General features: G+C 38.4%; 4 protein-coding genes across 4 annotated transcripts in view; 3 read left to right on the top strand and 1 right to left on the bottom strand.

Moving 5' to 3' along the window:
* The first annotated feature begins 333 nt into the window (after nt 1–333).
* On the top strand, nt 334–2,777 carry LOC6565289 (protein MAK16 homolog). Its single transcript, XM_001991373.3, has 4 exons — nt 334–443; nt 506–552; nt 621–1,404; nt 2,462–2,777. Exons 1-4 carry the CDS (start codon nt 429–431, stop codon nt 2,669–2,671), a joined length of 1,056 nt encoding a protein of 351 aa, XP_001991409.1. The 5' UTR covers nt 334–428; the 3' UTR covers nt 2,672–2,777.
* A 1,309-nt stretch (nt 2,778–4,086) lies between these two features.
* Nucleotides 4,087–5,525, bottom strand: LOC6565290 (protein enhancer of rudimentary). The gene is made up of 3 exons (XM_032738442.1): nt 5,362–5,525; nt 4,939–5,067; nt 4,087–4,858 (listed from the first exon to the last, which is right to left on the bottom strand). The coding sequence occupies exon 3, from the start codon at nt 4,816–4,818 to the stop codon at nt 4,504–4,506; it is 315 nt and encodes a 104-aa protein (XP_032594333.1). The 5' UTR covers nt 4,819–4,858; nt 4,939–5,067; nt 5,362–5,525; the 3' UTR covers nt 4,087–4,503.
* Nucleotides 5,526–6,132: 607 nt separating this feature from the next.
* On the top strand, nt 6,133–6,772 carry LOC6565291. Its single transcript, XM_001991375.3, has 3 exons — nt 6,133–6,226; nt 6,342–6,580; nt 6,695–6,772. The coding sequence occupies exons 1-3, from the start codon at nt 6,197–6,199 to the stop codon at nt 6,705–6,707; spliced, it is 282 nt and encodes a 93-aa protein (XP_001991411.2). The 5' UTR covers nt 6,133–6,196; the 3' UTR covers nt 6,708–6,772.
* Nucleotides 6,773–9,609: 2,837 nt separating this feature from the next.
* Nucleotides 9,610–20,008, top strand: part of LOC6565297 (eye-specific diacylglycerol kinase) — a 118,435-nt gene continuing 108,036 nt past the window's right edge. The window contains exons 1-2 of the mRNA XM_032738441.2: nt 9,610–10,183; nt 15,615–15,620. Of these exons, the coding sequence (XP_032594332.1) occupies nt 9,831–10,183; nt 15,615–15,620 (359 nt within the window). The 5' untranslated portion in view covers nt 9,610–9,830. The remainder of the gene's footprint in view (nt 10,184–15,614; nt 15,621–20,008) is intronic.

The following is a 20,008-nucleotide window of genomic DNA, read 5'->3' as shown; positions in this document are numbered from 1 at the left end:
GGGCAATGAGTGCTTCATATCGATAGCATCAGCTCTCGTAGGTATGCAGCAGCACTTTTAAATGAACCCGTCATTGGTTACTGGTCAAAAACGTCGTTGTAACTGGCTATTCATTTAGTTATTTCCTTCCTATACGGATAAATAAAACGTATCGGATTATGTATTTGTAGTTTTATAATCAGTAACGAAGAAATATGAAATAGCAGATAACAAACAGAGTACCAATCATAAGTGATCATAAATGTGATGCGCAGTTATCGATTCTCGATTGTCGAATACAACCATATTAACGTATACATGCGAATGGCAAGCACATATCGTGTGTCTTGTTGTATTCGAAAGCCGCTCGCACGTTGCACGTGTTTATACAAATATTGCTGCAATAATTATTAAGCAGAAGCGTCAATTATAAGACAGACAGCCACAGAATGCAGCACGACGATGTAAGTAGAGAATGTAGTACACAATTGTGTCACCAAATAATGCCAATCTGTCTCTATCTCAGGTGGTTTGGAGCATCATCAACAAATCCTTCTGTTCGCACAAAGTCAAGTAAATCAAACGGAACAATATAAAAATAAATCAAAATGTATAATTTATATAAATGTAATTTATTGCAGAACCGATACGCGCACATTTTGCCGCCACGAGTACAATCTGACGGGCATGTGCACGCGCCGCACCTGCCCCCTGGCGAATTCACAGTATGCAACGGTGCGGGAGGAGAAGGGCATCATTTATCTGTTCATGAAGACGGCGGAGCGGGCGCATATGCCCAGCAAATTGTGGGAGCGCGTCAAATTGTCCCGCAACTTCGAGAAGGCCATCACGCAAATCAACGAGAATCTTGTGTTCTGGCCCAAATATATGATATCGAAGAATAAGCAGCGTTTCCTCAAGATCACCCAATATCTGATGCGTATGAGGAAGCTGAAGTTGCGCCGCCAGAAACTGATTGTGCCGCTCTCGACGAAGATCGAGCGGCGTGAGACGCGACGTGAACAGAAGGCTCTGATTGCTGCTAAAATTGATAATCACATTGAGAAGGAGCTGCTGACGCGCCTCAAAATGGGCACGTACAAGGATATCTATAACTTTTCACAGACGGCCTTCAACAAGGCCTTGGAGGCGGAACAAATCGATGAAGACGAGGAGGAGCAGGAGGAAGAGGAGGAGCAAGAGCTGGAAATGGAAGGTGAAGCGCATGAAGATGCACGCGAGGCAGCCGAATTGCGACGCGCTCTCAACGATACCGAGGAGTTTGTTGAAGCCGACACCGATGATGGCGAGGATGATGATGAGGTTGACTACGACAGCGATTCGGGTCAGCGGGAACAGGTGGAAATGGAGAGCGATTTCGCGGAGTCCGATGATGATGATGCTGATAATGCTGATGATATCGAGGTAAATATTTATTATATAGCCATCTATATATATATATAATATATATAGTATAATGGGCACTTTTAAAATCAGTATTTTTAAATTACTGAAAGCTGACCAAAGAATTATGTTTCTAGTTGCAATTGTCCGCTTGAATAGAAGAACTTTTAGAAATCTGTGTTACAAATAGATGTATAAAAGTTGCAAATATATAGTTTAGCTAATATATATAATATATAATCTATCAAATCTGTCCAACAAGGTTGTGCAACATGCGACACGCGACGTAATTATTGCCATGGGATAGTCTCCAGTTAGTAAGCCTCTAAACTAGTAATTTTCGCATTGTTTCGCAGAGTAGAAATAATCGCCAATTGTGGTGTATTATTATTTAAGGGGAACAACCAATATCTATATACAAATCTATATGCTTGTTGGCAAAGGTCTTTGCTTGCTGAAGTGCCCCGATACATACGCATATATAATATGTATATAAATATATATTTTTTGCGCTTTCTTAATCGCAAATTGGCAATTTGTCTGTGCTGGACTTTATATTGGCATTTGCATGTCATTTTGAGTCGTTGCATTTGTTTTATTTGTGCAACGTTATTGCACAAAGCTAATTACAATAATTTGCAATGAAAACAAGACAAGTTGAACCCCAGAAAACTCGCCGATCAAAGTAAACAAAAGACACAAAAACAACAACAAAAAATCTAAAGATCTAAAAAAGCTTAGCTACTTGTTTTTTGCCGGCCGGCGTCGCAGCAGCAGCGCTGTTCACGTTGCTGCTACTGCTGCTGCTGCTACTGCTGCTGCTGCTGCTGCTGCTGCTACTGCTGCTGCTGCTGCTGCTGCTGCGGCTGCTGAAGCGTTTTATTCTGAGGCAATTTTTTGTTGTTGTTATATTCAGAGCGACAGTCAGCGGAGTCGCGCGCGCGCAGCTTGACTCCAATTTGTGGCGCGTTTTGAGTGACAAATTGCCAAAAATAATAAACCAAAAATTGCAACAGAAAAAAAGTGTTTAACTAATTCTAATTCCAATTCTAATCTCAACTCAACTCATTCCACAAAGGATACGCACGTGTCGGCGAAACCAGCAAGGAAGCTGAGCGGCGACAACAGCAAAAAGAAGAAGTCAACAACGACATCTGCAACATCTGCAACACCTGCAACATCAGCAGCAACATCTCCAACAAACAAACGACGCAAACCCAAACTGCAATTGGAATATGAAATGGAATATGAAACTGAGGCTGCTCCAGCAACGAAAATACGCAATTAGTGAGGTAGAAAAGCGGAAAAAGCGCGATCGCAATTAAATTAATAACTGTTTAGAGCCTAAGTAAATTGTAAAGCGAATAAGAACCCTGAAAACAACAACACACAAATGCTGTGCAAACATTTTACTACAACACGAACTGAAGCTAGCAAAAATGGCTATATTTCACTTTCCATGGGTGTTCATGTGTGTGTGTGTGTGTGTGTGTGTGTGTGAGGATAAAAAATGGCCTGAACTTGACATTGATAGAGCGAAGTTGCTGTTGTTGTTGTTGTTGTTTAAATGTTTGTTTTCCTTTATGGCTGCAGCTAAAAACTGTAGGTGAAAAACCAGTTCTAAATGCTTACAACAATATCAAATTGCTAAGCTTGCTGAAATTACACAAAGTTGGTTGCTAATTAAACAATGTACGCATGAGTAATAGCCAAGCATATACATGTATATATATATATATATATATTTGTATATATATACGTATGTATATATTCAAGTTCAATGCAGCAATGTTGGCGTTGACGCCGACGCAGACGCTTACCAAGGCCGCTGCTGAGGCAGCTTCAACTTAGCGTTTGCTGCTGCTGCTGCTGCTGTGTCGATTGCACAATTTGTTAGTTGCTTGCTATCGAATTGATGGCCAAAGGTTCTGTTTAACTCGGACACACACTCGCTCGGTCAGCAGTGGTTGACAGGAATAATCACTTAGCAGATTTAATGGCAAAAAAACTGAAGGTGAAACAACTCATTTGAAATTTGACAAACGGCTCCATTTATCTTGCCAACCAAGTTTCCAAAAAAAAAAAAAAAAACAAATTGCCTAGCTTCGAAATATGCAATGCAAAGTAAATAATTGTTAATAATAATTGTTGAAATTTAGTAAATCAAAAAAAAAAAAAAAAAAGCAAGCAATTTTAAGCGATTTGAAAATAGGAATAGAAATGTAGTTAAAATAAATGAAATAATATATATATATATATATATGTGTGTATATAAATTTCGATATATTATATAACAGAAGTGAGCAACTTGTGAAAAATCGGAATATTGAACCTGAACGAAACAATTGGGCTAAAAATATAATTGATAGAAAAGTAAAAAATGAATACCAGTCAACGGAGGCAGTTTTCGATATTTTCGAAATGGAATATTTGCTAAGCAAATAGCACAGATTCGATATCGAAACGTACAATTTTCGGACTTGCTTGCTCAGAGTCCATCAAGTCATCAGAATCTCTAAATTAAGCGCTTGTTAAAGGTATTGTTTTATAACTCATAAATATATGCATATATATATATATATATCGAGTGAATCCATAGTTGGTTCGGATATTATCACAAATGGATATATTTTTTGAAATGCAAGTTGTAGTTGGGACCGGGACCCCGCCAGTAAATGGAATAAACACGCTGCAGTTATCTGTATATATATACATACATTATTATTATTATCGTTAAATACAAAAAAATGATGTTTTCATTTCTCGTTTTGTGGATCATTCGAACGCCTACAAAACAAATACAGTCGCTTTTTCCATAAGGAAAACACTAATGTAAAAGTAAAAAAAAAAAAAACCACATGCTTCATGCATTTCGAGTTAGATGATCCTTAGCTGATTTGCTAGAATGTGGCAGCAGCAAGCTTAATTAATTTGTACAAAATTAATCAATGACCGCCTGCTCTCTTCTCTTCTCTTCCCTCTCTCTCTCGCTGTCTCGCTCTTTCGTTAGTATTAGTAACAATTATTTTGGGTTTTGTTTTGTTGCTGCTGCTTCTGGTGTTGTTTTGTTTTTTTTTTTTTGTTTTTGATATTTGGTAAGGGTTTTAATTAGGGGGTTTTTTAGGCATTTGGACTGAAGGCCGCCTGGCGCAGGAGAACATAAATCTTCTCCTTGATCCAGTCCTTGTTGTAGGGCGCATATGTGTTGGTGCTCTTCTGATAGACCAAGCAGCTAATATCCATGAGCGTATCGATGAAATCAAACAGCTGACTGATATCATACGTGATCGTTGGTGTGTTCGGATTGCGCCTCTTCAAATGCTCCTCGTAAATCTTGCACACGCCCTCCATGCACTCGTTGACGCTCTCGTAATCGCAATATGTTCGCGTCACCGGACGAGCGCCCGGCTGAACTAACAGAATCGTATGCGACATATCTCAGCTAGCTCTCGCTCTCTCTTTCTCGCTGTAAAATCTGGCAAGGAGAAAACAAATAGAAAAAGGAAAAGAAGAAGCACAGTTATGTTTAGAATTTGCTTTGATAAATGCACTCACCAGAAATGTTATTGGCTGTTGTGCTGCAGCTGCTGCTGCTATTGTTGTTGCTGGTGTTGCTGTTCTTGCTGTTGTTTCCGAGACTGAGCCAAGTGTTTTGGATACGCTGCTGCGACAGTGGCACGAATGCTGCAAATTTGTACATGCAATGCATAATTAATTAATTAAATAATTAGGCAAATTGAACGCAAAAAATTCGGTATAATTTTCAATTTTCATCAAGCTATTTTAATTCTCTCTCGCTCCGTTTCTTTCTGTCTCTCTCTGTCTCGTTTGATGCTGCCATTATTTTTGCCGCCAGGCAGCAAAAAATAAAACACACACACATACATAAATATGTATAAAAATGAAGCGGACGCTTAGCGACAGCAGTGCATTTTGCTTAGATAAACGCAATACTGCCGTAATTAACTAAACACTTACCTATTTATTTGTAACATAAAAACGTTTACTTAAAGTTTGTATGCTTTTAAATGTTACAAACACATTTTCCGTAGCTTGGTTGGTCTCTGCTGCTTCTTCTTTGCACACATGCAGTGTTGTCAAGTGGCCGGTGCGCCAGTGTCGTCTAATGCCGCCAATTGCGCAATCTGGCAGCACTGCCAGATGTTGTGTTAGGCGTTGCCACATCAGCGCTTGAACAGCCAGTTAGACAGCTGATTCGCACTGATCGTATCGAAATGGACCAATGCAAGCGGCAGCGCTATCAGTTGCTTAGCGTACGGGGGGCTCTGTGTGCGGCGAGCGTCGCATAAGAAAATTGGATCGTTGTTTGTGTGTGTGATTTATTGTTGTTTTCGCTGATGCTGCTGCTACTGCTGTCTGGCTGACTGGCTGTCGCAATGCTGTTGCCGCATTGGGCATTGGGCAAGTGAAATGCAAAGTGAAGGCGCAGACGCAGCCCACTGATTTTTTCACGTGCCACACAAATAATTTAATTAAGTGACAAAAACGCAAAAAAAAATAAAAATAAATAAAAAAAAAATGAATTAAACAGTACAAGAAGACGACGTAAGCACAACTTAATTGTGTTTTTGTTTTGTTTCTCCTTCTTTTCCTGGCTGCTGGCGCCGCTGCTAGCCACTAAAAATCAACGTACGCACGCGTGTTGAAGTGTTTTGTTTTGTTCTTGTTTTTTTCTCTTCTCGTTTTTAATTTGCTCTTTTATTTGTTGTTGTTGTTGTAATTGTTGTGCTGTGTGTGTGTGTGTGTTATATGTTAATATTGCTGTATTTGCTTGTGCATTGCTTTCTGCTCAATGTTCTCCGCGGGCAACGGAAAAATCAAGGTGCTGCCTCTTATCCAATTTCAAATACAATTCCAATTTGAATATTTGCACTTATTGGAGTTTTCTATTGTTGTTGTTGTTGTTTTTTTTTTTTTGTTTTGTTTGTTTGTTGCAGTTGCCGCCACATGATACGGAGGCGGCCGCCTCATCGACGCTGCGCTGCCTCCTGAATGGCCCATTTCGGGATCTGCACTTTAATGTCAACGATCATCGGCTTATTCCCGTCCACGATGTCGTCTTCCTCGACGACATTGAGCGTAGCGTGAAGCCGCTCATTTACAGGCCAGTCCTCGCCGAGGCGACGCTGACGTCGACGTCGGCGTTGACATCATCGCTAAAGTCAGCTGATGGCAGGTGAGTGTTGATTTTGACCTTGAACTGCATCTCTCTCTCTCTCGCTCCTTCTCGCTATCTCCGTCTCTCTCTTTATTTTGTATACTTTACACACATCAATTCATTCATTTGCAGAATTTGCAGTTGAGCTACAAAAGCAGCTGACATTTTTTTGATTATGTTATTATTATTTAAGTTCGATTATTATTAATATTATTATTAAGACTACAGTCGCTCTCGGGCAATTAATGCTTGTTTTATATTTTATTATTTATTGCTGGATTAATACAACAAAACTTGAGCACATTTCAATTGTTTTTTTTTTTATTATTCCGCTGAGGTTAGTTAACTTTAGTACATAAATTAATAGTTCGTTGCACCTTAATCGATGATGAATACATATTTATACATAAATATATTTATATACAGCACTTCAAATTGTTTTCTTATCAACGACACATTTGTTTCCGTTTTAAGTTTGGAATATTCGAATTACCGGTTCAGTCCAGAAATCACAGAAATTACGCTAAAACCCACTGGCCTTGTCGCCAGGCACTAATTAGTCATGTTTTACGACTGCTTAAGCGTTGTCTGTCACTCGCTCAGCGATAAGAACGTGGCCGAATACACAAGCTGCTAACATCGCTTATCATCATCATCATCGTCATCATCATCATCATCATCGTCGTCATGGTGATCATCGTCAGCAATGCGACGTCATCATATTTTTGAATTACGTATGATTTATGTGTATAATTTTACATCCTCTTTGTCTATTTGTTCTTGTTGCGTGTTGCATGACTGAGCGCAGCTGGGGGGCGACTCGAGTGCTCTTCTAAATGTGTATTTATAAAAACAATCAGCAAGTGTGACGCGCATCTCTACATATATCTACATATATCTACATATATTTGCATGGCATGACTAAGCATATTATATATATTTTATTGAATGCAAATCTTTGTAGTCTCCTCTCTCTCTCTCTCTCTCTCTCTCTCTCTCTCTCTCTCTCTCTCTCTCTCTCTCTCTCTCTCTCTCTCTCTCTCTCTCTCTCTCTCTCTCTCTGTCTCTCTCTCTCACTGTCTCTGTCTCTCTCTCTCTCTTTCTCTCTCTTTCTCTCTCTCTCTCTCTCACTCTCTCTCTCTGTCTCTCTCTCTCCTATCACTTTCTTTTATTTATCTGTACTGTCTGTCTGTCCTATTTCTCTTCTACCTTTCTCCTCTCCCTCACCTATTTCTCTACCTTATCTCCTTCTCGCCTATATCTCTCTCCCATATATCCCTTATATCTCTTCTCTTTCTCAGTCCACTATTCACCTCTCTTTTTCTAGCATCCTCCCAATCCACCTCTATTTTTCCATCCCTGCTTTCCCTTTATTTCTACACGACTCTTTTCAAGTCCAACTTGAATCAGTCTTCATCTATAATCCCATAAAGAATGAGAGATCGATTCTGCTAGTGATGCTGATCGATTTGGGATCGGCGATGCACAAATGCATTTATTTCTTTATAAATAAACATAAAAAGGCTTTGCTTGATTTAGTCTTGCTAAAAACCCAAACTAAATGGTAACAATAACAAAAGGGCGAGGGGAAATGGGGGGGGGGCATTATTGCATTATTAGATACATAACGATAAAATGATAATACCCTCTGCAGCAAGAAGAAGAGGCGAAGAAAACAAGCAATTTCAACTGCGCCTTGGCATTGAAATGGCTCATTAAATGTGCGCGTTCTGCCTTTGTGTGTTGGCTCAGCTCATTTCAAATTTTATGGTTCTCTTGTCGCTTGCCCCGGCTACCGGAAGCGATGCCAAAGCGGCTGGCTGTCGGCTGTCGACCAGCCGACCAGCCAATAATTGATAATCATATTTTGCTGCTGCTGTTTTTGCAAAAAAATAGCCGCCTTATAAGCTACCAGCGACGAGCACGCTCGCTGCCAGCTTCAAAAAATCAATAAAACAAAATGAGAATGATCCATTCAAGTGTTCTCGACTTAGTATTGCTTATGGGCAACTTAATGTGCTCTTATGCAATAGTTTCAATAACAATAACAAAAACAATAACAAAAACATTAACAGAACAGATGTTTTAGGTCTGCTGATTAGCCTGTTATTCATATAAACAACAATAATATAACCAAAAACGAATTCAGTAAAGAATTCAGAATTCAAAATTGTGATAAGGACTCCGGTGAAATGGGTAAAAATTGTTATAATGAATGTAAAGCAGATCCAACTATATAAGATATGTATTCATTCCTGATCAGCATCAATAGCCCAGTCTGTCTGAGCAAATGGATCTCAAAGACTGTAAGAGTTCCCAGAGAGACTTCAAATTTGGAATATGAGTTTCTCGTACTCCCGTTTGAGCACAGGTCCATTCATATAAATAAGTCATTAAGTAAATAATAAAGTTTTTGGATTAATCAATTATGATTCTGACTACTATGCTGACCTTCAATCAGTTACGATTCCGATTGCGCTTCCGATTCTGGAAATTAGACATATAATATTAAAGCATTTTACCCAGTGATAAATCGCAAATTGGTATAAAATGTTTAAGTGTAAATCTCACTGCTTGTCTCACAAAATGTTTTGATGAGAAGCAGCCTTTAAACAAAAAATATATAAATAAAATGGGAGACGAGTTGTTGTCTTTACGGAAATGGCACGTTTATGTTGTGAACTTCATATTCGAAATGAATTTTGAGTGTTAAGCTATTTGTCGGCTTTGGCTTTGGCTTTGGCAAATGTTGTCAAATAACTTTTTGGCAGCAGCTGCCACACGCTGGGGCTTCGCGCAGCAGTCGAGCTGCCTTTTCTGCAGCCACTTTCAATGGCCGCGAAACAATGTCGCCCCCAAAAATCGCTGACCCCATTTAAATGTGTTGGCCACTAATTGAATTAGCTGCTGCTACTGCAGAAAACCAAAAAAGAAAGAAAACAAAATCACCTGGCGGCCTTTTTGAAGCCCCACCAAGTTAAGCGGCCAGTTTGGTCGCTTGCTGCCAACTGGCGACGCACTCGCAGCGCCAATTGCAGTTGTGGATGCGTTCGGTGCAAGTCTTCTGTGTCGTGTTCAATTTGAATTTAGACTGGATTCGGTTTGGTTTGGTTGCGTTGCGTTCTTGGTTCGGTCGAGTCGCTAATAACGATAAACGCTATTTTTTGTTCTTGTTGTTGTTGTTGTTGTTTTTGTGAACGATCAAGTGTGCTCTGCTCTGCTCTGCTCTATTCTGTTGTTGTGGTTTGTGTGACATACATAGTCAACTATGCCGGAGCGCAGCATTAGCCAACGTGATCTCGACGAGATTGAGATCGAAAGTGATGAGGAGGATGATGAGCTGGAGCAGGGTGTCGGCCTCCAAGTGCGTCGCGGCGGTGGTTCACCGGACAACAATAGGAGACGACGCATTGGTAATGCCAATGCTGCTGGCCATGGTCGGAGCAGCAGCAACAGCAATGACCACACCAGTCGCGACCATAGTCGCGAACGGGAACGGGAACGTTTCGGTAGTGGCAATGCCGCCCAGGAGGCCAGATACTATGACGATGACGATGAGCGGCGGGAAAGAGGCGACTACGATGACAGCGACGACGAAGATGACATTGAAATGTTAGATTAGTAAGTGGCCTGAGCTATGTTTTTTTGTTTTTTTTTTCTAATTTAATTAGCCTCACCATGTGGCTTATGTTTATGTCTGTGTTTCTTTCCTTCATTCTTTCCCTCTTCCAAATTTTGTATATTATGCAGGACATTTCTTAATTTATCTATATACAAATATATATATATATTTTATGCACTTTTCAAAAATGTTCATTTATGAGAAGCGTGAAGAAAAACATTAGATTCTTGATTGCCTTATCTACTTTTGCATGTTTTGCTGGTTTTTCAGTCACCACCCACTATTTTCTCCTCCTCCCAACCACGCTCATTGCCATTAGCCTTCTGTGCGGCATTTTCTTGGTTTTTTTTTGGGTCTTTTCCGCGCGCTCATTTCAATTAAAAATATTCTTAAATGGATTTTGTTAATTCCAGCAGTGCAAAGGTAGTTTTTTTCTTCTTGTTTACATCTTATTCATAGCGTTCTGTTTATGGTTTTAAGATTAGCTGGATTAGCAGTTTTCGTTTCATTTCTTTTGAGACTAGACCAAAATTTAATTTCAAGTAACATGAATAGTTTATTTATGAATTTAACAACGAGCCTGTTCAAAAATCATCAATAAAAAATGTTATTTAGCTATTTAATAAAGGTAACTTGAAAAGTATTATAACTTGTGGTTTATATTTATTCAGAGTTTTGTATTTAATACAGAATATATGTCCGCTTCGTGCGACTTATACTACGCGATTCAAGCGACCAAAAGCGACTGACTCTTACTTCATGTAAGTAGCTTAAACATAGCATCGAAGAAGATCTTGATCGTAAGGAACTGACAATTACCGTTGCCCGCAGGCAACAACAGACTAAGACTACAAAATGGGAATGCAAGACAAGGCAAATACAGTTATTTCCAACAAAAAGAATGCGAGCAACACGAAATTCACCTCATGAATTTTAATCAGTTTTCAGTAGAATTGTTCGCCTAGGCGCTATTTATGATTGAGTTGAAAACTCTGCAGTAGCTGCTGTAATTAACTCAACTCTTTACTAATTACGTAGTTTTCAATCGATTCGCAATTTTTTATTATTTTTTTTAATCATCATCATCATCGGGGTAAGGATCAAAGCGTTAAGCAGGCGTCCTTCTGCAGCCATGCTAATTGGTCTCACAGCTTTGCGGTTAGTAGAAAAATAATCACACTCGAAATTATTATTTATGTGTTATGTGTTCATGTGTTGGATGTTTAGCTGGAGCATTCACAATTTCGTGTTTGATCTCAAAAAGCCAGCCGACAGCCAACCACTAACCGTTAACGCAAATGATGCTAACATAGCCATAAGCATCCGGTCCATAAACTCCCATTTCCCATGACAGCCTTTAACATTGCTGTGGAGATGTGGAAATTCTCCAAAAACTTCCACCGTTTGAAATAACTTGCGGTTGAGCCAAAAAGTTTGATCTACTTAGAACATAGATGTGTTCATATTTATGTTGATGGTTATGCTTAGCTCGGAGCAAAACACGCATGAAATTTGTGGGGCATTGGCTAGAACCAAATACCACTTCGGCTTTTCTGAATTAAAAGATGGAGGGGGAGCGAGAGAGAGAGAGAGAGAGAGCGAGACAAAAAAAATAAATGTAATTTATTATTCGTTATGAAATCGCAAGGTTAGCCACGAAATGCCAGCTGCAAAATGGCGAATGTGAAAAAGCAAAAAGTCAACAACTAATTTGTCACTTTCGCTGGCAGCCAGCTTAAAAAATATTTGCCTACTTTGAGGCGCCGCCAGAGATGCGCTCGTGCTTGCAACAAAACAGGCGACGACTGAGTATTAAATGGAAATGGAAACTTTTCAATATTCAAACTAAAAGCAAAGTGAAGATTGCATTTTTTATGCCAATTGCTGAACGGCTGCTATATGAAGTACAAGAAGAGTTATTTATGCTGGCCTTAATAGCAAATTTCCTAGAATAAAAATGCAATTTTATCCAGATCAAAGAATATTTCTTAAATAAATTCATTATTCAGAATTTGAAAGCAAGCAACTTGGGTAATTATTAAATTTAATTTTTGTTGCCTTTATTACAATTGCTTATTTTTTATTTGATTTCTTTTAATTTGATGAATAGTAATTTTGATGAAATATTCATGTTCAGCTATCGATTCAATAATCATTGTTTATGCTGCGTTTCATTTAAATAATACGTATTTTCGTCTATTGCTTCTTCAGATCTCAGATCTCAGATCACGTGGCACATCTCTATGCGATGAACAAGATGTGAAATACGTTATGGCATCTTTGCCAGGCGGCAAGGGTACAAATGGTGTATTTTATGGCCTACCTCACATTTTGGGGCTCACTTTTTTGTCATGCTGTGGGCGCTTAATTAAAATTAATGAAGTACGTTGACTTTTTATCCTTTTGTCAGACCGCGAGCATCTACACTCGAACCCCTCCGCATTCTCCCCCGCCCCCCACGCCCCCACCTGTCTCGTTCCTTGAGGCAAGCTGGTAAATACCAGATGTTGGAGCAGTTTCCCCGACTCTGTGAATATCTGCGTCTGACTTCATTTTACGTCTGTTAATTGAGCGGCAAATGTCGCGTAGGTCTCGTTATGTACTTAAGCACACACAGATATATATATATATATATATATATATATATATATATATGTGTGTATGTGTGTGTGTGTGTGTGTGTGTGTGTGTGTGTGTGTGTCGTGTGTGTGTGTGTGTTGCACGTTCGGCAATGTAGTACTAGTTGCTGCCAGAGCAGAGCCAGCTTAATGAAGATTGAGCATGGCGACAACCTTCCAAATGTTTGACTGACTGGCTGTCTGACTTGTGCTGCATTTATATATCCGGTATCCATTCAAAATGGGTATGTTGGAAAACAGGCGTATGCCATAAAGTATATCTTGATTCTTGACCATCAGCGACAGCAGTCGAGTTGATGATGAAGCCAAGTCCGTTTGTCTGTGTGCTCAAAGTATATATTTAAATTTGGAATATAAGTTTATAAGTTATTTCATTTTATCGATTTCGCGAATATCGATACATATCGATTGGCGATGGACGATAGCAATAAAAGCGGGCATTGATTATTGATCACTTTATAATTTGATTAAGATTGCTTAAGAAATACCCAAGCTACGGCTCATCATCATCATATTGCTCAGACGACAGAAAGCAGAAGACCGCATAAGGTATATGCATATATATATATATATTCTTGACCAGCATCAGTACAAACACGCTGATCTCAGAAGCCATGAGAACTAGATACATCAACTAGATGCAATTTTAATTCTCATAGGCAGGGTATCTTCAAGTCGAATTTTGTTTTTCAAATACGCTTCCTTTCTTTGTGACCAGGCTCAATCAATCGTCATTTCTAATTTCCCATTTTTTTTTTCTTACTATTCTTACTGCAGTTTTGCTGCAGCTTCTTTGTTCTTCATAATTGAGTTTTATTTGCCCGAAAAAAATCCAAATCGACCCACAAAACAATTTAATATGCACACACGTGTTCCTTGTGAGTGTGTGTGTGTCTATGTCTGTGTGTTGTCTCTTTACATCTTTACATCGGAGTGATAACGAATGAAATATGCATTACACTGCTGCTACATGAAATTTATGCGCATTGCCCAAGTGAATAAATTGCCGAGTGATATTCAAAAAATGTATTTTAGTTAAATTTACCAAAATTGTTCAAATTGATTTCAACAAAGTTGATTGAATATCTTACATCATTTATGTTTGTAACTATGTAATAGTTATGTATAGAAAAAGTAACAGTATTCATAGCATGCTAAATAAAGCAGGGAAATGGGGATTCGAAATCAGGAAATGGCTTATTGTTTTTGACTTTTAATTGCTTCATTATTATTATTATTATTATTATTATTGTTGGCCCCCTTCTGAGCCAATAGCTCTTCCATCAGTCGCAGATCCCGTGCCAATGCTAGGATCGTTGTAGGGTTGAGGTCTTCAAGACATGCAACCCTAGGATGCTACATCTTCTTCTAGCTAGTGCGACACATTCTGCTAGGATGTGTATCGAGGATTCCTTCTCTCTTTCACAGAACCTGCAGAGATCGCTAATATATATACCTAGTCTAGTTAGGTGACTTCTTAGTCGACAGTGTCCCGTCATTAGACCGGTAAGTATCCTAAGATTGTTCTCTCCCATGGTTCTAACTTGCTTCATTATTTTAGTTGATTATTGAGGTGTATCTGATGTGTGTTTACCTTATTAATGAGGAGGCTTAGACCCATGGATTGAGAATCAGTAGCTGTAAACTGTTCTATAATCAAGTGGAAGATCGCTTAACAGCAATCGCATTGCTGCTGCAGCAATCCAAACTGTTGTTAAGTAAGTGGCAGGCATTAGCATGTGGCATGTGCTGCTGTCTTATGATGTATGATTGGCTCTCTCCTTTTGAAATAATAATCTGCTTTGTCTAGAATCGAATCGCATTCCGTTTTCGAACTTCAATCGCTTAATTTGTAGTTCATATTCTGGTATTTTTCCGCTAATCCAAACAGAATACACAAACTTTTATTAATGCTGTAAGTTAATCGAAATTTGTGCAACGAGTTCATTTAATATGTTGAATGCATCGGCTGCGGCTACATACCTTTATCCATATTCCAAGGTATGATTCAAATGCGATAAACAGCGACAAAAACTTTAAATAACTGGGCCAACAATGTCAAGTAAATATGCGCTTAGAAATTGTTTTCAAGTCAAGGCAAATACTTTGCAATGTTTTTCGCTGGCGCATGTGTGTGTGTGTGTGTGTGTGTGTGATTTAAAATATTTAAAGCCTGCACAGGCAACAGGACGGGAGTGACAGCGTTGGGCCACAACGTGTTAGCATTCAGCATCCGCAAGCTGAGATTTGTGCTTTCTTTTTGCCCAAAGGTATCATAAAGTTGTGCGAATGCATTTGTTGTTCCATTAGCGATCTTCCAGGTTTGAGTTAAGTGTCTCTAGTTTTCAAATTTATTGTCTGCTTAGTGGTAAGATATATGGTTCCATTGACTTACCCAATTGGGTATACAAAACTTCTAAATTTGAGCGCAAAACCAGTGCAAGACATAAATAATAATAAATAATAAGCATTTCCGATAATATCATCATCTGAAATCTATCATTTATATGATGATATCGATGTATATATATATATATATATATTTATCGTTTATATTTTAAGTTTATCCATTGAACTCAATGATTTGTATTATCATTTTTAGCTTACTTAAAAAATGACAAAAAAAATAAGTGAAATTTAGTATTTTTTATTAGAATTGATCAAATATGAAATCTCATGATTTAAAGTAGTTGGCATTGGATTGAATGTTATATTTATGAACATCTGTAAAACAATTGTGATAAATAATTGAAATAATAATTAAATATTTCTGTTCTTTGTTTCGTTTTAGCGATACGTGAGTACTGCACAAAAACATTTTTATCAACACGTCATTTGGCTTATTATACAATATGCAAAAAGTCGGTAAATTGAACTTTGAACTTAATGCCAAATATTTGAACTGACATTATTTTTGGTTGCTTTTGTATACCCAACACCGCAGCAGGTATGCAACAGCAACAGGAAGTGTAATTATTACAATTGAATTTAATTAAGTATTGTGCAAATTGAAACTTCAAACTTTTAATCCGAAGTAATTCTAAACGCGAACTGCAAATGACAACTAGAAACCGAATATATATATATATATGTATATATAAATAATAATAATACAAGAATATTATTCAAGTGTGGCAAGTCGAAGCTTAAATACTCTGACAGATATATAACTTTTATATATGATATATTTGTGGCTTACTTTTTTGATTCAGTTCAGTTGCAAAAATCAATTATTTAATTTAGATTTAGATTACCCATTTTGTAATCGAGGTGTGCAATATTTGTAACATTAATGTTTGTCTATAGATATACAGATATATATATATGTATATGTGTGTATATGTGGCATACATGTATGGTGTATATATATGTTGAATATACATATATTGAAGCACAGACAAGGCAACATTTGTGACAACCTTCCCACCTGGCACGGCGTTGTGTCTACCATTGTAATCATATTTCCCTCTTCACAAAATAACAATAACAACTCATAATACGAAAGCGAAAAAGGCAGCTGGGATTGTAAGCAGAAAAATGTCGGATTAAGGGGACCAAAATGGGGTTGGGTGTTGGGTCTGTGGGCGAGAGGCGGCGAGAAGTCCTGGGCTGGGAGGGGAGGCCCGGGTCCCTATGCGCCTTATAAAATTCTATACAAATTCAAAGGCAAATCGTTTGATTATTTTCTTTTCTTCGCCCGCGGCTCACACAAACGGGTATTTTCGCTAGGCGATGTTCTTCACAAGAGTATATTCATTTATATATATTTATTTTATTTTATAATTATTGGAATTGATTGATAAATACACTGAAAAATACAAAACGTCTTCTCTACTTTTCATTATTGGTTGGCTTTGAAAATATATAGTTTTTCATGAATTTTATATTGGTCAATAATGAGTAAAGAAATGTGTTTTTAATAAAGTTGATTTCATTGCCACATTCGTTGTTTATATAGTGTATAAAAAAGTTTGCCACTTTCAGCTCTGGCATTTGGCTAGCTTCGTATTACGCATTCGCCGTGTTGTCGATGCGACTGTTTTTGTTTTTTTTCTTCTGTTTTTTTCTGTTATTTTTATTTGGCTGACGACGTTGAGAATGCAAAGAACGCGCCGGTTGCCTCAAGACGTCTTAAAGCCGGTAAAAATTGTGTGTGTTACAGCCAATATCAATAAATTGTGTAGGCCAAGGACGTGCGGCAGATATTTGGGAAATTGATATTATTGCATAATCGTTGATTTTCATTTCTATGACTCACAAACTGTTCTGTTCTGTTCTGTTCTGTTGCAAAAGGCAAAAAGCGTAACTAACATTAAAACGTGAGTGGTTATTTTATGAGCAGCAAACATGATACTGCCAAATAGAATACCAGCTCACACTTCACACACCAAATTTGGGTATAAGCCCACATAGAAATCCCAAAATATATGTTTAAATTTATACACATATATATATATATGTATATATATATATTTAGATATATGCAGATTTTATGCTTAAAATATGGAAGAGATGTTCGGTTTTGTTGTGTGTGTGTTCTCTTTCAAGTTGGCCAATTTTTCGCAGCTCATATTCTCAGCGAGCTGTTTGTTATTGTTGTTATTGTTGTTATTGTCCATTGGATTTAAATTGCACACACGCAACATAACCAGCTCACTGTCGAAAGGCAATCAAAATATATACATTTGCTGCCGGTTGCCAGTTGCCGGTTGCCAGTTGCCAGTTGCCGGGTACTCATTGCTATTGTTATTGCTGGTGTGCTCTGTGTGGTGCTGACAGTATTTTCGCTATTTTCAGCTCATTTGATTAGTTGCATTAATTTGTTATACTCGGATACCGCTGGTGTCATCTGCCACAAAGATATATAAGTTTATAAGTTGCCGGGCCACGACCATCAAATTTGTATTGTATTTTGCCAGTCGTAGGGTATTTTGTAGTCGCTTATGCCCGATTGTAAGCTTCTTGTATCTTGGCTCTTATTTTTGTCTGACAACCAGTAGTTGTAATGCTTCTAAATTAGTGCCAACAAAGCCGCGTTTTGATTTCACACAAACACTTATAAGCTTTTGTGCTACCTGCCACCAAATGTGACTGAAGAGAACTCGTGCAGCGCCACATCGATTTATGATGCACGTTGTTAAGTGGAGTCTCAATTATGGAGCAGATACTCAGAATTATGCACTCAATTATGGAGCAGATACTCAGAATTATGCACTCAGAAAAGTAATTTCAGTCATTTGCTCAAATTAGTTAATCGTATTTCCGCAGTTATCGGCTGCTTCGATAATCACTGAATTATGCAAGCTTCTCGAAGTGCACTTGGCAGAAATAACTTAAGAATATTGAGAATAATCGGATACGTTTTAGTTATCCAGTTGATTAGATGATTGCAAGTCCATCTAATCAACTAATTAAGATTATGTGATTATACTGTTAAGTGATGTTAAGTTAAAACTGATTTATTAATTTAAAAAAATGACTAAAACTAATATTCCTGTATCGATTTCATTGGCTCATTTATCATGTTCCACTTGGTGTGCACTGCCCGCATTTCGCTGCGCTATCAAAGGTCTTTGACAAATACCGGGATGGGTTTCAATCCAATCAGCTCCATGCCAACTTTGGCATTAAAAATGTAAGCGCATTAAATATTTAATAAACGCGTATACGACATGTTGCGTCAGTTGTGTGCGCTGCGCTGCTGACATTTAAATGAGTTTTCAATAATTTTCATCTTCCTTCTTTGCCAATTTTTCTTACGGTCTTCGTTGTGGCAGAGTAGGCGATAGAGTTGGCCTTTGAGCACTTAGCGCATTAGAGGCGACAAGGCCACAAAGCAGAGGACGGACGCCGGACGAGGAAACGTTTGAATAGTCAAGTCCTGGGCTTTCGTCCGCTAGCCCTGCAAAATACCATTTGTGTAAATCTAATAAATAACAAAACCGCATTAAATTTGACAACAACAATACCAGCATCAGCAGCTCCAAAGAGGGTGGGGCTGACACGGCAGCACGCACGTGTCAATGTGACTGGGTCACAAATTTCATTATGGCAACAACCAAAAAAAAAAAAAAGCAAAAAAAAAAAAGGAATTGAAGACACAATAAAAACACCGGCAACAAAAAGAACGTACGTGAAGCGGTGGCATATTGAAATCCAGCGCTAACTGACGAACATGTAACACTTTGTACCAAAGGGTATTTAAAAACAGGGTATCTCGCAGCTGTGCAAAATGTATGTAACGAGCAGAGCGTTGCATCGGCTCAAAAAGCCTATTTAAATATTTTTGATCGGCAAATGTTTGTCTCAGGAACTACAGGGTATGCAAGAAACATCATATTTATTTTTGATGAACGATAACTGACACCTTTTTTCTAATATCGATAAATATCGATTATAAAAGTTGTTTCCAAGTCAACGACAGCAGATACTCCAAAAAAAAAGTGTATTATTATTCGTTCCAGGGTATATGCTAGTCGATCGTTTCACAGCTAAAGCATTCTTCACGTTGTCTTTTTTTTTTGTATCTTTATTTTTTTTTTGCGCTAGGGGATTTCTACTGGCAAAGGTCGCAGCATGCACCGCTGTGTAGTTTAGGCCAAATTAACATATCACTCAAGCCGCAGTCGCTGTCGAAATCATTGCTTGGGCCAATCCTTATGGCATGTCCTTGCTTGGGCCGACGCTCTGGCTTTAGCTCTGCTTGACTTGTCACTTTGAGGCAACTGACTCCAAGGCAATCGTATATAAACACATACACATGTGTAAAGTAGGCCTAGGCTTACTTTCAACTGCTGCTGCTGCTGCTGCTGCTTTTGCTTCTGGGCCATTGACTGGGCCAACACACCTACACGACCAACCCCCTCCCCCAATCCCCTATCTCACAGCCGCATTCAGCGCTCGGCAACGTCATGGCTCATATCACATATTTGCTTCTTGCTACTGACTGCTTTGCAGTCTGCTGTTATTTTATGCGATGGAATGAATGCCTTATGAATCTGCGGGGAATGGCAACCAAAATGCTTCTTAACGTCAAGTGCTATTAGGGCAAAGTATCTGTGTATTTAATTTTGCATACGCCGTTTTTGTGTCGCTGCCTCCACAACGAACCACTTAAAAACGTGTGGCAGATACGTACTTATTTTAATAGGTTCTCTATGCACAGTTTGTCAATAGTATAGTTAT

The sequence above is a fragment of the Drosophila grimshawi genome, unplaced genomic scaffold, assembly GCF_018153295.1.
Source record: "Drosophila grimshawi isolate 15287-2541.00 unplaced genomic scaffold, ASM1815329v1 contig_848, whole genome shotgun sequence".
Lineage (NCBI taxonomy): Eukaryota > Metazoa > Arthropoda > Insecta > Diptera > Drosophilidae > Drosophila > Drosophila grimshawi.
This window is presented reverse-complemented; position numbering and strand designations above follow the sequence as displayed.

Coding starts and splice junctions, on each gene's coding strand:
- LOC6565289 (XM_001991373.3), top strand. Junction 553..620: donor TTCTGTTCGCACAAAGTCAA/GTAAATCAAACG, acceptor AATTTATTGCAG/AACCGATACGCGCACATTTT. Junction 1,405..2,461: donor ATAATGCTGATGATATCGAG/GTAAATATTTAT, acceptor CATTCCACAAAG/GATACGCACGTGTCGGCGAA.
- LOC6565290 (XM_032738442.1), bottom strand. CDS start 4,818: ATGTCGCATACGATTCTGTTAGTTCAGCCGGGCGCTCGTCCGGTGACG.
- LOC6565291 (XM_001991375.3), top strand. CDS start 6,197: ATGTTCTCCGCGGGCAACGGAAAAATCAAG. Junction 6,227..6,341: donor CGGGCAACGGAAAAATCAAG/GTGCTGCCTCTT, acceptor TGTTTGTTGCAG/TTGCCGCCACATGATACGGA.